This window comes from Peromyscus maniculatus, chromosome 12 (assembly GCF_049852395.1).
Source record: "Peromyscus maniculatus bairdii isolate BWxNUB_F1_BW_parent chromosome 12, HU_Pman_BW_mat_3.1, whole genome shotgun sequence".
NCBI lineage: Eukaryota > Metazoa > Chordata > Mammalia > Rodentia > Cricetidae > Peromyscus > Peromyscus maniculatus.
The window spans coordinates 21,598,895-21,617,851 of record NC_134863.1 but is presented as its reverse complement, the minus strand read 5'-3'; the positions used below and the strand labels follow the sequence as shown (position 1 = coordinate 21,617,851).

The 18,957-nt window shown below is 44.9% G+C and overlaps 1 protein-coding gene across 6 annotated transcripts in view; it reads left to right on the top strand.

Annotated features, from left to right (window-relative positions):
* Positions 1-3,707: 3,707 nt before the first annotated feature.
* Positions 3,708-18,957, top strand: part of Atp13a3 (ATPase 13A3) — a 90,070-nt gene continuing 74,820 nt past the window's right edge. For 2 of the 6 annotated variants that reach the window (XR_013043707.1, XM_076548673.1), the window contains exons 1-2: positions 3,708-3,906; positions 6,259-6,305. Coding sequence is in view for 3 of the 6 variants with exons in the window: in XM_076548673.1 (XP_076404788.1) it covers positions 3,815-3,906; positions 6,259-6,305 (139 nt within the window). In the remaining 3 variants the exon portion in view is untranslated. Of the gene's footprint in view, positions 3,907-4,999; positions 5,165-6,258; positions 6,306-18,957 lie in introns of those variants that run through there. The other 4 variants (XM_076548674.1, XM_076548672.1, XM_076548675.1 and 1 more) reach the window with 3 other exon arrangements.

The following is an 18,957-nucleotide window of genomic DNA, read 5'->3' as shown; positions in this document are numbered from 1 at the left end:
CAAAACCAAACCAAAACAAAAACCTAAACAAACAAACAACAAAAGAAGGAAAGAAAAGGGCTGGATAGACGACACAGTAGTTGAGAACACAGTGCTGCTCTTCCAGAGGACTCAAGTTCAATTCTCAGCATCCACACTGAGTGGCTCACAAGACCCTGTAACTTCGACTCGAGGAGGCCTGGCACCTCTGGCCTTCACAGCTTTGGGCATTTACATGTCCATACTCATCCCCCCACCCTACCCCTGCCACCACCACATAATTAAAAAAAATTAAGTCTTAAAAACGAAACAAACAACAATGAGAAAGGTAGGGACAGGGGTCTGTACCGTCCTGACTCTCTGAAAAGAGGGGTGGGCTGTGGGGGTGCAGTTGAAAATTCTTAATGTACATGCAGATGGTAGCTATAGCCATGGTAGACAAGGCTCCCTGGGAAGAGTATGTTATTGTTGTATACATCAGAGGGGTTATCTTTGGCTCTTTGACTCTGTGTGTGTGTGTGTCTATGTGTGTGTGTATGTGTGTGTGAGAGAGAGAGAGAGACAGACTGACAGACAGACAGAGAGGAGTAACAAAGAGGAAGAATTCCAGGACTACATAATCAAACATAATTGGTAGAAAAGGTGTTTCAAAGAGGCAGAGGTAGGTGGCATGCCTGGAGTCTCAGTGCTCCCTGGAGGACTGCCACAAATTTCAAGCCATTCTGGGTCTACATAGTGGGTTCCAGGCCAGCCAGAGTGACAAAGAGAGACTCTGTCTCAAAAATAAATAACAGACTGCAGAGAGCTGACTGTCTTCCAGAGGGTCCAGGTTCAAATCTGGCCACTTACAAAGCAGCTTATACCTGTCTGTATCTCCAGTTCCAGGAGATGACACCCTCTTCTGGCCTCCAAGGGTACCAGTCAGGCATGTGGTACACAGACATACATGCAGGCAAAAGACTCATGCACAAAAAATAAAAAATAAATAAATAAATAAAAATGAAAGATGGGGTGATGAATTCTGTCTTGGTGTGTGAATAGAGAGCTAGAAACACAGAGTCCCCTGGCATTGAGAACAGTGATGAACTCCTTGGGGCCTGGCCCTGAACTTAGGGCAGTGGTTCTCAACCTGTGCATTGCGACCCCTCCCTCCAAAAAATTTACATTATGATTCATAACAGTAGCGAAATTATGAAATAACAACAAAAATAATTTTATGGTTGGGGGTCACCACAACATGAGGAACTATATTAAAGGGCTGCAGCATTAGGAAGGTTGAGAACCACTGTTATAGATAGATAGCTCTGTCTGGAGGGTGCTTTGTGTCTTCAGAATGGGATAAAAAAAAACTAGATGTAGTATGGGGGTGATGTGTAGATCTGGGGCAAGGGGATTGAGTATAAGTCTCTCTACAGATGCTTTGCAGTTTTATTGGTAACACAGGAGTTAAAGTGATAGAAGGGACTGGGGGTTGAGAAAAAGTAAAGACAGATTTTGATGATGGAAACTACTTTTTGTCGCAAGAATGGTCAGATGTGTCTGTAGGACTGTGGTCTGCCTCTGCAGCCCTGGGCTGAGTGCTCTGTTGTCTCTGCTCTTTTCTTTTTTGGAGGTGCAGTCTCCATGTTTCTCTGGCTGGCCTTGAACTCCAGCACTCATGTGATCCTCCTGACTCATCCCCTAAGAGCTTCAGTTTTAGGTGTGGCCCAACATACTTAGCTGGGGCTGGGCCTTAAACAGTGACCAGGAAAAGGAAAGCCTGGGTCTAGCATAACAGAAGTCTGGGGCTCAGAAATGTGATAGGCTGAGTATCACTCAAGCTTTCAAACATTTCAAGACTGGCTCTCCTCACTTTCGGTCCTGTTTGGGGACTCTCTTTTCCATGTCTTCCTCAGCCTTTAAACATGTTCAAGCCTGACTCAGTATCTCCTCCCCAAACCTGTGTTCAGATTCCCTTCTCTCCATACTTCAAGCATCTGTAGCAAAAAAAACTTCTTGAAACATTTAACTGCTTTATTTCTTCCTGGGGTTTCCTTGTCCTATGAGTTGCCTTAGTTTGAGAAATGTGGCTGCATCTTGAAGTCTGGGCTTTTTTTTCAAGGTTGTTTGAGACAACAAAATGAGTTGTCTGGGTCTCATAGTCCCAGCTGGCTACAAATTCACCATGCTTCCACCTCCCTAGTGCTGATTTTACAGGCATGTATCACCAAGTGTGAGCTCTTGTGTCTTTTAAAAGCCTGAGATGGCCGGTCTAGGCATTGCTAGGCCTGACCACCCGAATTCCATCCCTGGGACTTAGAGGGTAGAACCAGAGGGTAGAACCAACTCTGAAACGTCGTCGTCGTCGTCGTCGTCGTTCTCTGACATCCACCCTTATGCCATGATGCTCTCCCCGCCCCCCCAACACATAAGTGTAATAAAAAATAAAAGCCTGAGTGCATTGACTGGAGGGTTTTAACAGGGCGGAGGGTGAGTTTGTCTGAAGAAGCCTGGTGGGAGGCTGCCAAAGCAGCATAGCTCAGGAAGGATGGGTGCCAGGGGACTGGAGGTAGGAATTCGAGGTGAAATAGATAGGCCTCAGTGAGTCATCAGGGGTGACTCATTCACTCCCAACTTTCTAATTCAGATGGCTGAGTGATGGTCGTGCTAATAGCTTTGGGAGGGGGCAGTTATAAAGGTAGACGATGAGTTCAGTTTTGGACATGCCATGGGTGTTTTTCTGTGAGCTTTAGATAGAGGTGCATGGCAGGTAGTTGGATATTTGACTCTCTCTCTCTTTTGAAAGAAGAGGTCTGGCTGATTTGGGAGTTCAGAACAAGGGTGGAGAGGATTCTCCAGAGAGAGTCAAGCAGAGGGAGGACAGCGGTGGGCTTAGAGTGCTGCGCTGCATTTCAGGGGCTGTTTCACAACTGGTGGCACTCACGGATGCCGTGGATGAAGGCAGAGGTCTCAGGTACTGGGACTTGAGAACTGGGAGAGAGAGAGAGAGCGCGCAGTCCTCCGCAAACTGAGGTAGTAGAGTGATTCCAGGAGGCAAGAACACCCAGGGGTGCAGAGGTAGTCCAGAAGGAGCAGCAAAGCAGTTTCTGCCCCCAATGGTGGGTGACATGAAGGTTATGGGCTACTCTCACCTGAGCAGGGTAAAGAAGGGCCTTTCTCTCTCTTTGTGTGTGTGTGTGTGTGTGTGTGTGTGTGTGTGTGTGTATGTGGTCAGTTTGCCTAGAGTTGGGGAATGAGGAAGTAGAAGCAGCCAGGAGAGACCACTGTTCAAGAGGTCTGCGGAGAGGGCCAGAAACACTTGGCAGCTAACTGAAGAGGGCACTCTAAGTGGATGGTTGCCTTGACACTTTACAGGGCCTGGAGAGGCTTGCTTGTTTAAAATCTGAGAGGTAAATAACCAGGAGTCAAGGGCGCTGGAAGGAATGTGTGTGTGGGGTTTGTTCAGCCCTGCCCAGGCTTCCCCGATCCTCACCCCATTTGCTTACTCTAGCACACGTGGGGTAGGAAACACACACAAAAGTTTGAAACATAGTGGAGAGCTGGGAATACACAGCTGTGGCTTATCTTCGCTTAGTGCGTCGTTCAGATCATCTGGCAAGAAGAAATTCCATGGCTGCCATCCAGGACCCCACCGCCGCGGGTGGAGGGCGGGAGCAGCATCCTTTTAGTTCCTAAATGAGGTGGATTAACTAGTGCCATGGTTCTGGGACACTGTACTGACCCAAACGAGGTGCCATGCCGTGCTGCGGACTAAGAGGCCATGTCCTGAGAGGTGACTAGGTTGAACGCTCCTTGCCCCTGGTGGACTAAGTATGAGGAACAGGGACTTGAGCACATGCTGTTCCTTCCTCTAAGACCGTCGAGCAGCTTATGTCTGCAGGAAGGCAGGAGAACAATAACAAGTGATGGCCAGGCGCCTGGATGCAGGTGAGGGAGACTCAGGGCGAGAAGATGGCGGAGCTGGGGGCAGCAGGTGGCAAGCTCTGCTTCCCGCGCTCGCTCGGCTCGGCGAGGAGCGGAAGGCAGTGAAAACCCAAAGCCGCGATATGAATATCCGGGCTGGTTAGAGCGCCGAGATAAGTCTCCAGTGGAGGGAAGCATTTAATTTGCATCCAGCACTGTCCGAAAAACTCCTCCCGGAGGCCCAGGCGGTCTCGGGTGTGGAAGCTTTCTCTTGCTTACCTGACTGTGTTCTCTGTCCCACGCCCGCGGGCTGGGCCAGGAGTTCCACTGGAATGAAAAAGTGTTCTTTTTTGGGTGTAGGTGGGGATCAAGGAGGGAAAGAGTCTGGTCCCGGAGCTAGGATTTCTCTCTCCACCTTGGTAGCTAGCACAGGCGTCCTCTCTGGACTGCTACCTTAGACAAGTCAGCACTCCTCTCTCTGGGCCTCAGTTTCTTTGTTCATAAAATGGGGGTTTGGACTGTGATCGCCTCTTTGCATGGCAAGCCACACACGGTGCATAGTCCCCCGCAAAATGAGCCCGGAGCAGCCTCCCTCGCCGAGCGCTCTTTCACGGCGCCTCCCGCTAGCGGTTCTCGCTCAGGCGGGCTGGTGGGGTGGGGGGCGGGGCCCGACGGCGAGGAGGTGGGCGGAGCCGCGGGCTCGCCCCGCCCCCTGACGGCCCCTCCGCGCGGGGCGCTGGGATGAGGCAACCACGTGACCTCACATCCGGCGCGGGAGTCCTGAGCTCTCGGGGCGCTCCCCGTGTGCCCGCCGGCCCTCCCCGCAGCGTGACCGGGCGCCGTGGCCGCGGGGAGGGGGGTCCGCTTCGTCGCCGACGGCGGGAGGCCTCTTCTCAACGCGGGCCGCCTCCCGCAAAAAGCCCTGCGGGTCCTCCGCGCCGCGCTCCCTTGTTCTCGCCCTGCCCGGTTGCACGCCGCCGCCGCTGCCGCAGGCGCCGACGAGCGGAGCGCGGACGCCCCTACGCCCGGTGCGGCCCGGGCCCCCCCGCTGCGCCTCCGTCCCCACGGTCCGAGCCGCGACGCGCGGCGGCGGCGGCGGCGCCGCCTCGAGCCCCAGCGACCCGCGGCCGCCGGCGCTGGCCGAGGGCGATGGGGCTGGGCTGAGAGGCGGCGGCGGCGGGCGGCGGTGGCGGCGGCGAAAGCGGCCGCCCGGTCCCCTGCGGCCTTTTGGCTGCCCGGGCCGGGAGGCCGCCGAGGAGTCAGCACGGCGACGCGGCTGGTGAGTTGATTGGGCGAGCGGGGTGTGGGGCGGGCGGCGGAGGAGATGGGGAGGCTGGAGAAGGCGAGCGGCGTCGCCCGAGTGGCGGGTACCAGGTGAGTCTGTGGCTGGCTGCTTCCTCGGCCCGAATTGGACATCACCTCTCGGGGAAAGAGGTGTGTGTGTGTGTGTGTGTGTGTGTGTGTGTGTGTGTGTGTGTGTGTGTGTGTGTGTGTGTGTGTGTGTGTGTGTGTGTGTGTGTGTGTGTGTGTGTGTGTGTGTGTGTGTGTGTGTGTGTGTGTGTGTGTGTGTGTGTGTGTGTGTGTGTGTGTGTGTGTGTGTGTGTGTGTGTGTGTGTGTGTGTGTGTGTGTGTGTGTGTGTGTGTGTGTGTGTGTGTGTGTGTGTGTGTGTGTGTGTGTGTGTGTGTGTGTGTGTGTGTGTGTGTGTGTGTGTGACGGGGAGAGGGCGACGAGACCCGGCCCGAATTGGACATCACCTCTCGGGGAAAGAGGTGTGTGTGTGTGTGTGTGTGTGTGTGTGTGTGTGTGACGGGGAGAGGGCGACGAGACCCGGCACTGTCTGGGACCACGTGTGGGTGTGGAGGAGGCCTGGAGTGCATCCGCTGCGTGCGGGCCCCCGGCTGGTGGGTCAGCCGCTCTAGAAAGTCTGGAAGGTGATGTGCCCCGAAGGAAGAGTGTGGGCAGAGTCCCTGATGGGTTCGTGCCGGTGCTGACTGAGTTCAAGTTCGGCCCGGGCCATGGAGTAATGGATTACCTGGGGTATTATCGGCACACTTTATAGATAACCCAGGTAATCGAGAAAGGAAAAGTGACTGCGGATGTGATGTGATGTCAACACTCGAGATTGTGAAGAGAAAGGCCAGGCCCTGGAGGACCAGAAGGACCAGAAGGACCCAGAGCCCATTCCGCTAGTATAGTTCTTTCTGGTCTGCCCTTCACACAGACAGACTGTTGGCTGAATGATGTGTTTTAGGATGGGGTGTGGAGTTGGGAGGGAGGGAGGGAAGGAATAGCAACGGGGATTGACTGTAACTGTTCGGGGCTTCCCAATTTGGAAAGCTTTTGTGACAGGTGTTTATTGTTTCCTTTTCCCTTAGGACGGACAGCAGCGTCCTAGGATCTTGGGTGTCTGCACATAAGAGGTGTGAGTCACTTACGTAATTAACTACTAATCATTAATGTTTTAGATTTAGAACTGTATTTAGTGGTTTATGTGAGTGCAAAATAAATGGGCGTTGTAAACCTAGAAACTTGCATGATTCTGAACTGAATGGAACATACTTGAGCATGTTAATGGTGAGTTTTTATTTGTGAGTCACGAAGTTAGGGTTGTTTTTTTTTTTAACTCCAAGGGATGTGGGAACTTTTAAGGGTGAACATTGTTCTAGAGGGTTTGTGGCCAACATGGAAGTTTATTGTTATTTTAAAGTATTTTTTATTTATGTGTGTATGTCTGTGACATGTGTGGGTGCCCTCGGAGGCCAGACCCTTTGGAACTGGAGTTACAGGTGGTGTGAGCTGCCTGCTGTGGGTGTTGGGAGCCGAACTCGCGTCCTTTGTGAGAGCAGCAAGTGGTCTTACTGCTTACTGAGCCATCTCTCTGATTCCAGTGACTTTATTTTTGAAGGGCCAGTACATCATTAAAAGTGCTCCACCTTTGATTAGAACCCGTCCTCTTTACTAAAATACACATTGATTTTGTAGCATTCTTTTTTGAGGATTATTGCTTTGCTGAATAGGCTGTGGTTGCCAAAGTGTGGACATCCCATCCAGGCTTAATAATAGCTTCAAAAGTTCATCAGTTTCTGAAAGTTTTTTTGAAATAGTAAATCTAATGATTGTAGAAGAGGGAAAAAAAAGGTTTTAAAAACAAGGCTTGGCTGTGTACAGCCCAGGTTGAATTACAGGCAGCCCCGCTACCTCTAGCCTCGAGGACGCATTTTGCTGCTTTCCTAGTATTAGTATCTGCTCTAGTCACTTCCCAAACATTCATCATTAGGTTAGGCTGAGGGTGACGTAGTTGAGATTTTAAACATTGTTTTTGGTTATGGGATTGGGGAGGAAAGGTGGTATTATTTTAATTGCTTCATGTTGAGATGTTGTAGGATGATTGATTTCTTTGTCCAGGCCCACCAGTAACAATTTGAAGTTTTAATTTAGAACGAGTTTGAAATAATACAAGTTATCTCTATTGGTATGGAACTAGTTTCATAGTTATTAGAACAAAACTCAATGTCTGAGGTGCACTTGGTTCTGTATCAGATTTTAGTATTAAAAGAGTTCAGTAGGTAATGTCAGTTTTCCAAATTTTTTTAAAATTATTTATTTTTATTTTATGTGCATTGGTGTTTTGCCTGCATGCATGTCTGTGTGAGGGTGTTGGATTCCCTGGAACTGGAGTTACAATTGTGAGCTGCCATGTGTGTGCTGGGAAGTGAACCCTGGTCCTGTGGAAGAGTAACCAGTGCTCTTAACTGCTGAGTCACCTCTCCAGCCCAAAACATTTATTTTTCAAATATTGATTCTTCTGTGAATAAGTGTTTGGGCTGGGGATGTAGTTCAGTTGGTAAAGTGCTTGCTACTATATTCATGAGGCTCTATCCAGGGTAAAATCCTCGGCGTGGTGTCCAATGCTTGTAATCTGCAGGAGGATCAGAAGTTCAAGGCATCCTTAACCACAGACTCAGTTTAGGGCTAGCCTGAGCTACATGAAACTCTGTTGACAACTATAGAAAACTGTAATGGAAAGAGAGTGTGGAATGTGGTCCTCAGACCTGACTGCTGATTTCCTGTTTTTGTCAAAGCCAGTAGTTAGTAGTAGTTGTGTGCTAGGCTCTAAAATAAATTCTTGGTAGTTATTGAACTTCATTTTCTTTTCTTTTCTTTTCTTTTTTTTTTTTGGAGCTGAGGATAGAATCCAGGGCCTTGCGCTTGCTAGGCAAGAGCTCTACCACTGAGCTAAATCCCCAACCCGAACTTCATTTTCTAGATGAGGAGACTGAGGTTTTGCAATAAGTTTCTAGTCATACACTTTGACAAACCTAGAAAGAAGAACTTCTGTGTTGCAGAAAGTATTATTAAGCTTAGATTGTGGCTGCCTTCAAAGTCCTTAAACTGTAAGTTGCTTAACTGTTCTTTTTTCCCCTTTCCTGTTTCATTCCAATTTAGAGAATAACATTTCAAAGGGGCTTTAGGGTTAACTGAGCCTATGTAAAGGAAAGGAGCACTCAGCTCTCCTGGCACTTAGGGTTCCTTTCTTCCCATTTTGTTCATTGTGTTTTTTATATCATGGTGGCTTTGTAACCACTGAAGAACGTGCTTCATTCCTGAAATAAACAGTAATCTTAGCAATATGCTGGGATAGAATTACTGACTCATGGAACCCAGTCAGTGGTCAGACTTTGAGAACAGGCAGTGACAGGAGAGCACACTGGGGAATTTTGTCCTCATCTGTATTTTTCCCCAGTGTTGGGTGATGGTGAAATAAAATCTGAAGGACGACTAAAGTCTTGGAAGACAAAAAATAGAATTTCAAAGTGATCTTGATAATATGATCTTTTTGTTTTCTCTTTTTCGAGACAGGGTTTCTCTGTGTAGTCTTGGCTCTCTTGGAATTCGCTCTGTAGACCAAACTGTCCTCGAACTCCCAGAGATCTGCCTGCCTCCTGAGTGCTGGGATTAGCAGTGTGCACCTCCACTGCCTGGCTTTAATAGGGCCTTATATAAAATGGATTCTGTTGTTTTGTGGTACTTGAATTTGAATTCAGAGCTTCACAGATGGTAGGCAAACACTATACAGAGCTACATCCCCAGCCTCTTTTGGTGTAAGGCTTCAATTCACTTGTCCAGTTAGCTTTGAACTTGTAGTGTAGCCCAGGATGGCCTTCACCTGAACTATCCAGGATTCCTAAGTAGCCGGGATTATAGATCTGTTGTTACTCCAGGCCTCTAAAACAGATTGTTTGGTACTATCCTTGGTAGCCTACACTAACTATAATAAGTACTGGTTGTGAGACCTTGTATGTGACTAGACCACACATTGAGCAGGAGTTAACAGCTTAGCATTTATTGACAAGAACACTCTTAAAACAGTTCAGAGGTATACCAAAAGTGTTTAATTTAGTGTCCAACATCTGTTAAGGTGATACACTTGATGTACCCTAGAATTCTGGTGATGAAATATATTCTGAATACAATAGTATCCCTTCTACCCAGTACACATTCATAGTTTAACCTTCAGTAGTTTCAGTTAACCATCATTCAGTTGTGGTTTTAAAATATTAGATGGAAAATTCCAGAAATAAACAATCTAGACTAGTGATTCTCAAAAAGGTTGTGACCCTTTTGGCAAACCTATCTCCAAAAATACTTATATTACGATCCATAACAGCAAAATTAGTTATGAAGTGGCAACAAAACTAATTTTATGGTTGGGGGTCACCACAACATGAGGAACTGTATTAAAGGATCAAGGCATTAAAAATGTCGAGAACCACGGATCTAGGCATTTAAGTTTTGTGTTGAAATTTTGTACTGTCCATTGTTCTGGCCTAGTCATGAGTCATCATTGGTTCAGTATACTCACTGTGCTTACTAGTGGAATATTAGCCATCGTGGCCAACAAATAGACTGTTGTGATATTTTAGTATTGTAAGTATACCTATTGATATAGCTAGCAATTCAGATTATCCAAAGGAAAACTAGAAATTGCTTCCTTAAGTTAAAGGTAAGATATTTTAAGAGAAAAAAAATAGAGATCACATTTGCAATGCTTCCATTATAGTGTAATGTTAAGTTGCTCCATTATTGTTGGTAATCTTACTGTGCTTAATTTATAAATTAAACTTCATAGACATGTATGTATAGGAGAAAATGTATATACCAAGTCTGGGCCTACCCTCAGTTTCATGTGTGCACTGGGAGGTCTTGGACTGCTCAGGTGGTTTAAGGGGACTACTGTATGTTGTATCTGATCTAGCTAAATCTTGAGCTAAGAGGTGGGCTACAGGATTTAGCCTTTGGGTTTTTTTGTAACATTTTGTTAATTGAAGCTAACTGGCCCATATATACAGAGAGTTAACTATGTAATAATCAAAGCCATGTTCTATCTTGGATTCTTACTTAAATTTTCTTACTTTGAGAGAGAAGTTCAGAATTCAGGTAAAAATATCAATTGTTCTAGGCTTATTTAATCTTTTAAAAAATTTATTGATTTATTTATAAAATATAAAATTGCTTTTATTTTATGAATGTTTAGCCTGCATGTGTTTGTGTACCACATGTATGCTTAATGCCTGAGGAGACCAGAGGGAGCATCAGATCCCTGAAACTGAGCCTGTGAATGGTTATGAACCATCATGTGGGTGCTGGGAACTGAGCCAAAGTTCTGCAAGAGCAACACTTTTTTTTTAGGAGGGGAGGTTCTGACACTGGGTCTCTGTAGTCCTAGCAATTCTGGAGCTTACTCTGTAGAACAGGATAGCCTTGAATTTATAGAGGTCTTCCTGCCTCTGCCTCCCTTTGAGTGTTGGAATTAAAGGCATGTACTACCATGTCTGGCTGCAACAAGTGCTTTTAGCTGCTGAGCTATATCTCTCTTGCCCTATTTTTTATTTTTATTTTTTAAAAATTATGTGTCTGTGTATAGGAATTCAGGTGCCTATAGAAGCCAGAGGTGTCAGATCCCCTGGGAGCTGGAGTTAGAAGCAGTTGTGAGCTGCCTGATGTGGGTGTTTGAAATCAAGCTTGGGTCCTCTGGTAGAGAGAGCAGCGTGTGCTCTTAACCACTGAGCCTTCTCCCAGCCAGGCTTCATCTTGAGGAAAGTAGATATTTAAAAGGTAGAATGTCCTGAAGTTAATGATAACCTGATAATCAGTGGTAGGATTAAGTATTGGTTAAAGTGTTGGCATTACCGATATTAAAAAGTAACGTATATGCCTGGGCACAGTGCTTGTGAGCCTATAGTTTATGACTGGGGAGGCTAAGGCATGAGGATGATTGAGGTTAATAGTTCAAAACCAGTCTGTGAAGCTTACCGATACTTAGGCTCTAAACAAAACAAATTGGATATGGTAGTGTTGGCTGGTAACCTCAAGAGGCTGACATAAGAGGCTCACTGAAAATTCAAGGTTAACCTGGGCTACTACCTAACAAGACCTTGACTCAGAATAACAAAATAAAAATGAAATAACAGAAAGGATAAAGTATCAGGAATAGTAAGTAAATGACAAGAGCATGATCGCTACTATACCTACTATAATAGTTTAAAATTTATTTTTATGATAATTATTACTTCTTAGTCTTGAAAAATGGAGTGAAGAAGAGAACTATCCAAAAATGCATATATCTTAAACTAAAGTTACCTGAGGATGGGAATTGTTGGAGAGTTCCACAGAACAATTCTAAAACCAGGGCTGTTGACACCTAGACCCATGGGTCATGTTGGGACCTTTGGTTGAATCTGAGGTGGTAAAACAGCTTAAAAATAGATTTCAGGATATGAAATTAATTTGTTAATTAGAACTTTCTCATATTCTTTTCTGCAACTCTTACCTTGGAATGAGCAGTCATGTGACTTAGAATAGGAAAAAAAGGTTAGAAAAGTGCCTTAATAGTAGTCTGGATTTATTTACTCTTATTATTTTTTGTTTTCTTCACAAAAGCATTTGGCATTAAAATAAAGGTCCAAGAGTAGAAAATAATAATGCTGAGAGGTAGCAGACTATTTAGACTGGCTCTTTCTACAGCAGAAGCTGGTGTCTGGGGAGGTAAATGGCAGCACCTTAATAAAGGGTCTGGCTTGATTCCAGTCTGTCTTGGTCGGGTAGGTGTACTTTTCTTCTGCATCTTACATTGTATCCTAGGAGTGGCACTGTGACCAGCCTGGCTGAGGTGAAGAGACTCTAAAGAGACACTTGTGTCCATTGACTGTTGAAACAGCGGGCCCAAGAAATGGAAGCTCCCCTAGGAATCTCATGTTGGGAGAAGAGAAAACCTAAAGCATAAGCCCTGTGGGGAGGGAAGGGGATGGATAGATGGATGGACGGACACTGTACTCCTTTCAGACAGAAATTGACAACTTGACATACTACCTTCCAGGACTGCTTAGTAAGAATACGGAACCCTAGCCCTCTTCTTAAACTTTGACCTCACATTAAGACCCGAAAATGGACTTGGCCAGGGGTCGCTGCATCTCTTTGTCCCTCCTCACACCAGAGGCACACTGACTAAATCTCCTTCTGTTTTCACTATTGATTTGACTGTTGGCTTATTGTGTATATATGGATGGTCAAACCTGACTGTGGCACATGCTGTGATTCTAAGATCATAGCAGCACTCTCAGAAGTCAGTGTGATACTCTGTGACCCCTGTTGAGTCTCATACCAGATATTTATGATTCATAACTAGCAAAGTTACAGTTATGAAGTAGCAACGAAAATAATTTTATGGTTCGGGGCGCACCACAACATGAGGGGTTATGGCATTAGGGAGGTTGAGGACCACTGTTCTATGCAGAACCAACTTTTTTTTTTTTTTTTTTTAAGAGATAAGCGTTTCTCTGTGTAGACCTGGCTGTCCTGGAACTTACTCTGTAGACCAGGCTGGCCTTGAACTCACAGAGGACTGCCTGCTCCTGCCTCCCAAGTACTGGGATTAAAGATGTACAGAGAACCAACTTTTAAGAGTTGCCTTATGATTGATTGTCAGATTTCTTAACACTATTTTTAGTTTGTTTTAAAATGAGCCGTGGAATGTTTCTCACATGTGGGGTTTTTTGTTTTTGTTTTTGACCATATCTTAGATTCTCTTTTTCCCCCCATTTGTGAAATACAACGAAAAATACTTTATTTGTTTTGGTTCTCAATCTTTTTCTTTACAGCACTGGGATTGAACGCAGGGCTTCCTGCATGCTAGGAAAGCATTCTGCCACTGGGCTATAGTCTAAGCCCTTACTTTTTATTTATTTTTATTTTTTTTTATTTATTTATTTTTTTTTGGTTTTTCGAGACAGGGTTTCTCTATGTAGCTTTGCGCCTTTCCTGACTCACTTGGTAGCCCAGGCTGGCCTCGAACTCACAGAGATCCGCCTGCCTCTGCCTCCCAAGGGCTGGGATTAAAGGCGTGCGCCACCACCGCCCAGCCTTATTATTATTTCTTTTTAAGGAATGTTTTGCCTTTCTTTCCTAAGCACTGAAAGTCTTCTTACAGTGCTTAGGATGGCTTGAACTCTGTAGTCCAGGCAAGCCTGAATTTTAGTTAATGGCCTTAGCCTCTCTAGTAGGTGAGAGTACAAGCCTTTGCCACTGGGTCTAGCTCCAAGTTCTTTCTGGTTAATCTGTATTTGAGTTAAAATCAAGTTATGTCTTAGATCCTGCTGTTTGGACCTCGAGTTCACACTGAAGGAAGGCCTGTGTATGGGAACATCACCCAGGGGGAAATATCCTTGAAGAATGCCTTGGAGCTGGAAATGGCCACTTGCCTTGGGTGTGCAAGACTCTGAGTTCTGTCTTTGAATTTCAGTAGCCAGTTTTCCCTCAGGCTTTAGGACAGGTTACCTTACTAATAAGTTGGAATCTCTATTTTGAAACAGGGTCTCATATAGCTCAGCCTGGTCTTCAACTCTGATTCTTCTTCCTACATCCTCTGCTTTCCAAGTTGTGGAATTATAGGAATGTGCCGAATTGAGAGATGTCCTTTGACAAGTGAATGGATGTAATGTGGTGTTCATCTGTAATCTCAGCACTCAGAATGCTGAGGTAGGAGGATTGACAGGCATTTGAAACCATTCTGGCCTCCATAGTAAATATAAGCCAGGCCTATATAGCAAGACTGTCTCAGAATAACCACAGAAAATTTTAACAGTCATATGCCCTGGAAGAGAGCAAGATTTATTGGATAGACCTGTGACGTGTGTGTGTGTGTGTGTGTGTGTGTGTGTGTGTGTGTGTGTGTGTGTGTGGTATGTGTATGTGTGAGTGTGAGTGTTTTTTTTTTTTTTTTTTTTTTTTTGAGACAGGGTTTCTCAGCCCTGGGTGTCCTGGAATTCACTCCCAGTGAATGTCCCAGTTTGGCCTCAAACTCACAGAGATCCTCCTGCCTCTGCCTCCCGAGTAGTGACTGCCCGGCCAATTTGTGACTTCTGATCCACATGGATTTTTTTAATTATATATAGCCCCAAAACTTACTGGCCCTGTATCTGGGATACATAAATCAATTAACCTTATTACTTTCTTCATTTGCCAAACAAAATTTGCCTTAGAGAGTTTAAGAGTTAGTTTTAGTAAATGTAACATGCTAGTGTTTAGTAGTTCAGTAATACTCAGCGTGTTTAAAACAGGCAGTGTGAACATTGGAAGGTGCTTGAGGATGTTTGGCTTTGATGTTTTATTCTGACTTTTCATAGAGAAGACACCATTGCTTTCATCTGTAGTAGCAATGTCTGAGAAGTTCATGTTGGCAACTTTAGGTGTTTCTGTTGATATGTGAGTTTTTCCTCTCCACTTAAAAATTTTATGTGCATAGGTGTTTTGCCTGCATGTATGTATGTATACCTTGTGAGTACCTGGTGCCCACTGAGGCCGGAAATAGACACCAGAACTTCTGGAACTGGAGTTACAGACAGTTGTGAGCTGCCGTATGGCTTCTGGGAACCTTGGAGCCATCTCTCCAGCTCTTGGGGTGTTTTATGTGGTATATTTACTTGTCTCTTTGTGTTGCTGTTTCTTTTTGTTGTTTTGTTTCTTTGAGACAGGGTTTCTCTGTGTAGTCCTGGCCATCCTGGAACTCCCTCTGTAGACCAGGCTGGCCTTGAACTCACAGAGATCTGCCCTGCCTGTGCTTCAGTAGTGTTAGGACTAAAGGAGTACGCTGGGCACCACCACCCTCAGCCAGTGCTCTTAAACACTGAACTATCACTCCAGCTCTTCCGCCTTGTTTTCGAGACCCTCTCTCTCACTGTCCTGAGACTAGCTGCCCAGTGAGCCTCAGGGATCTGCCTGGCATCAGGCCGGGGCCAAGCCCTGGGTTTTTGCATTGGTTCTGGCCTCACACAGAGCCTTGCAAGTGCTTTATCCGCTGACGCTCTTACCCAGTCTCCAGCTGTCATTTCTGTAGACACTCGCTTCTGAGCTGAATGACTCTTGAGCTGTGGTTCTCAACCTGTGGGTCACAACCCTTTTGGGGTTGCCTGTCAGATATTCCTCATATCAGAGGTTTACATTGTGATTTATAACAATAGCAAAATTGCAGTTATGAAGTAGCAATGAAATAATTTTATAGTTGGGGGTCACTACAACATGAGGAATGGTATTGATGGGTCGCAGCATTAGGGAGGTTGAGAACTACTGCTCTAGAGAGAAAGGAATTAATTTGATGGACATAATATTGTGATGGGGTTGTATAAGGAGGGCTAAAGGGTAGGAGGGGATTTGGCTAACTTAGTTGGGAAAGAGGATAGGATAGGCTTGAGATGAGGGAGCATGCCCAAACCCAAAATTTATTGTAAGATTTTGCCCAGAAAAAAAATGATTTCACCTCTGGTCTTCCCTCATTTCATTCATTCGATTGTATTACCAGGTCTCGCTTGAGTCTGAAACTTAAGCCTTCAAGCTAAGTTTGATGTCTTTGGTAACTGCTCTGACAGTTGGAGTTGTGGGGGAAAGTGGGAGGAGTCCTCTGCCAGAAGAAGATTGAAAGACAGTCAAAGAAAGCGTAGCAGCTTGAGATGGCTTGAAGGATTAATAGCGGCGCCTCAGCCAGACTAGGTTTGGGAAGGCATTCTTGGCAGACAGAGTATTTGTATACAGAAGGATGGAGTCAGGAAGTGGTAGGGCTATTTGAAGAGCTACAAATTGTGCTCTGTGTGAAGGAGATGCAAAGTTTGTACGTGTGAATGATAGCAGTTGATAAGTGACAGATACTAAAGGCTCTTAGAAGTCTTGTAATTAGTTTTTACTGTGGACTCCACTTCCCCGTTGATAGAGAAATAGATATTTTGCATTGTGGGACTTCAGATGCTAGCTGTAGAGCAGTGTTTTAACTTTGTTTAAAACTACCATTCATTCTGCTTACAGGAGCAGGGAATCTTGAAATGCTCTGGAGGTACTCGTACAGATTTGGGAGATGATGTCGCAGACAGTGGCAGGCTGTTGAGACTTCACACAGCTGAGTGGAGGTTGTAGTTGATTTGCATAGACGTGAATGGGGAAGACTGGAAGAAGGACCTGGATTGAGGGATGTCGGTGGAGACAGGGATGGTGACGTGGCATGGGAAAGGATGGAAATGATGCCCCGTTTGGTATAGGTGTTAAGATAGTGGGGTCTAGGGTGACTTGTAAATTTGTTGTTTTAGACAAATTATAATCATTAAGGGGAGAATGAATTGGTAAGTTTGAGGGGCAGGATATTTTGAGGAAAGGTTGAATTTTAGCTGTCTGTAAACAAGCATGGAGAGGTTGAATCTGTGCATCTGATGGAATGAGAAATCAGTGCTGAAAGCTGATGGATGGGCAGTTGTTACCATCATAGACATTCCAACAGTGCCATACTGGTGACATTGTTACAAAAACAGCCCAGGAGACATTAACAATTAATGATCATAGGAAGTAGTAGCTTGGTAACCTGGCCTTTCTATTTAGGTTAGTATAAGGTAAACTGCAGTTAAGCACAATTGTGGGAGGTAGAGAAAGGACATTTTGGGCCTTCTTGGAAGCCAGGTCACTGTTTTCTCCATGAATAAATGGATCAGCTTTATTTGTAGCAACAATTGGTTTAATGGATTTTTAGAAAATAATCTTGTGGAAGCCGGTACTATCAATGTCATTCTTTGAAAAGATACTATTTAGGCCTGGGATTGTGCTAGAGTGAGCATCTAGTGGTGGAGTGCCTGCCTAGTGTGGATGAGGCCCTGGTAATATCGGAAGATTGAGTAGATGCTGATGAAGGTGGGTTCTAGACTAAATATGCCTGTACACAAGCCTGTAGTCATTTTTATCGTTTGTTGTACTGTGTAGCCTACACTGGCTGGAATCAGTGTATAGACAGGACAGGGCCGGCTTCCTGCTCATGGATCTGTCTACTTCTTCCCGAGTGCTAGGATTAAATGAAGTGCCACCACACCCAACACTACCCCCTCCCCCTGGTCTTGCTAGATAGCCTAGGCCAGCCTTGAACCAGTGATTTTTCTGCCTTTGCTACCTGAGTATATTTTTAAAATTTTCATAGGATATAATTGAAGTCTTTTGTGCTGCAGTGAATCAACATAGCAGGCTTTGAATTGAGAACAGGAATAAAGCAGAAAAACACAAATTCATACAATTTCTGAAGTTCACATAAGGCAGATATGTGTGCCTTTAATCCAGGTACCTGGAGGCTGAAGCAGGAAGATTTAGAGTTAGAGACCAGCCTGTTCATTATAATCATACCTTACCTCAACACACAACTCTCTCCTCTAACAGACATGGGCCCCCCATGTTCTTGTTAGCTACGATTGTAAATGTGCAGGATTGTGTCTTTTGTAAAGAATAATTTCCTACTGGTTTTCTGCTTCTTTGTGGTTGAACCTTCAAATCATCAAGCCTGGAAGAGTGAACTATGAATCATACTGTGGTAAAGATCATGAATGAAATGAGTTTTGGTTTTTTGAAAGCTGTGCAGTAATCCTGAAGCAAACCATGCTGAGTTACTGAAAGTAAACACAAGGCTTTCTGTTGATAAAAGAACAACAAAACGAAGTGCTGAAAGTTAGCTTGGGTTGGTTGAGTGCTTGCCTAACATGCAGAAAGCCCAGAATTTTAGCCTCCCTCCCTTCCCTCAATCCACCATATAGACCAGGCATTGTGGCCCGTGTTTGTAGGGCCAGCACCCAGGAGGTGGAGTCAGGAGGATCAAAGTATACCTACAAGTTGGAGGCCAGCCTGTGACGTGTAAGACCTTGTCATAGAAAACACTTCTGGGGTTTCTATTTCCCAGACATACTGAGGATTTAGGAATACAATCTAGTCTCTGGAAATGTTCTTGTCTTTATTGTGTATTTCTTCCTTGTCAGTATTCTCTATCCCCCTCTCATCCCAGCTCTTCCTGTCCACTCTGCTGCTGTATTTTGAGTCTTTTCCGTTGATGCTATTACTTTTTGTTTGCCAATTCAACTGTAGTGTAGTCATTTCAAATGCATTAGTAACTTTAAACATGTACTTACTACTAACAGTGTGTACACATCACTTAATTTTGAGAAATACGAACAGTGATAGTAACTTTGAGCATTTTGTGCAGTGACCCATGTATCATCAGTCACCTGCTGACAGCACCAATAACATTTAAAAAGCATTCCAGTGTTAGCTGTGGTAAAATGTGAAAAACAGCAGTCTCAGAACTAATGAGCATTTAGATGTCAAGTATCATTTTTAAATCATTGATTTAAATGTCAACCAAGTTATTAGTGTTTTAGCTACTAGTACTATAGTTTTAAGCTGACACTAATTTGCATTAAATGGGAGACCCTTTCATTTATATATTATTCAAAGAAAACCTTAATCTGAAGTTACAGATTTAGGTTGTTAATTAGACTCATTTGGCAGTTTGCCTTGTTTACATAGATAGACTATTACTGGAACTCGTGTTTTCTTAACCCTTACTGTAGTCAGTGTCTCTTGTACTAGTTCACTTTTGCTTGTTTTAAAGTAACTTTCTTTATTCCAGTGAATTTTTGCTTTCAAGTCCCACTGTCACCCTTAGAGGGGGGAAAGAAAGAACAAAAATTTTGCCCTCAGTTATGCAGAGGAACTTGAAGTATATGATA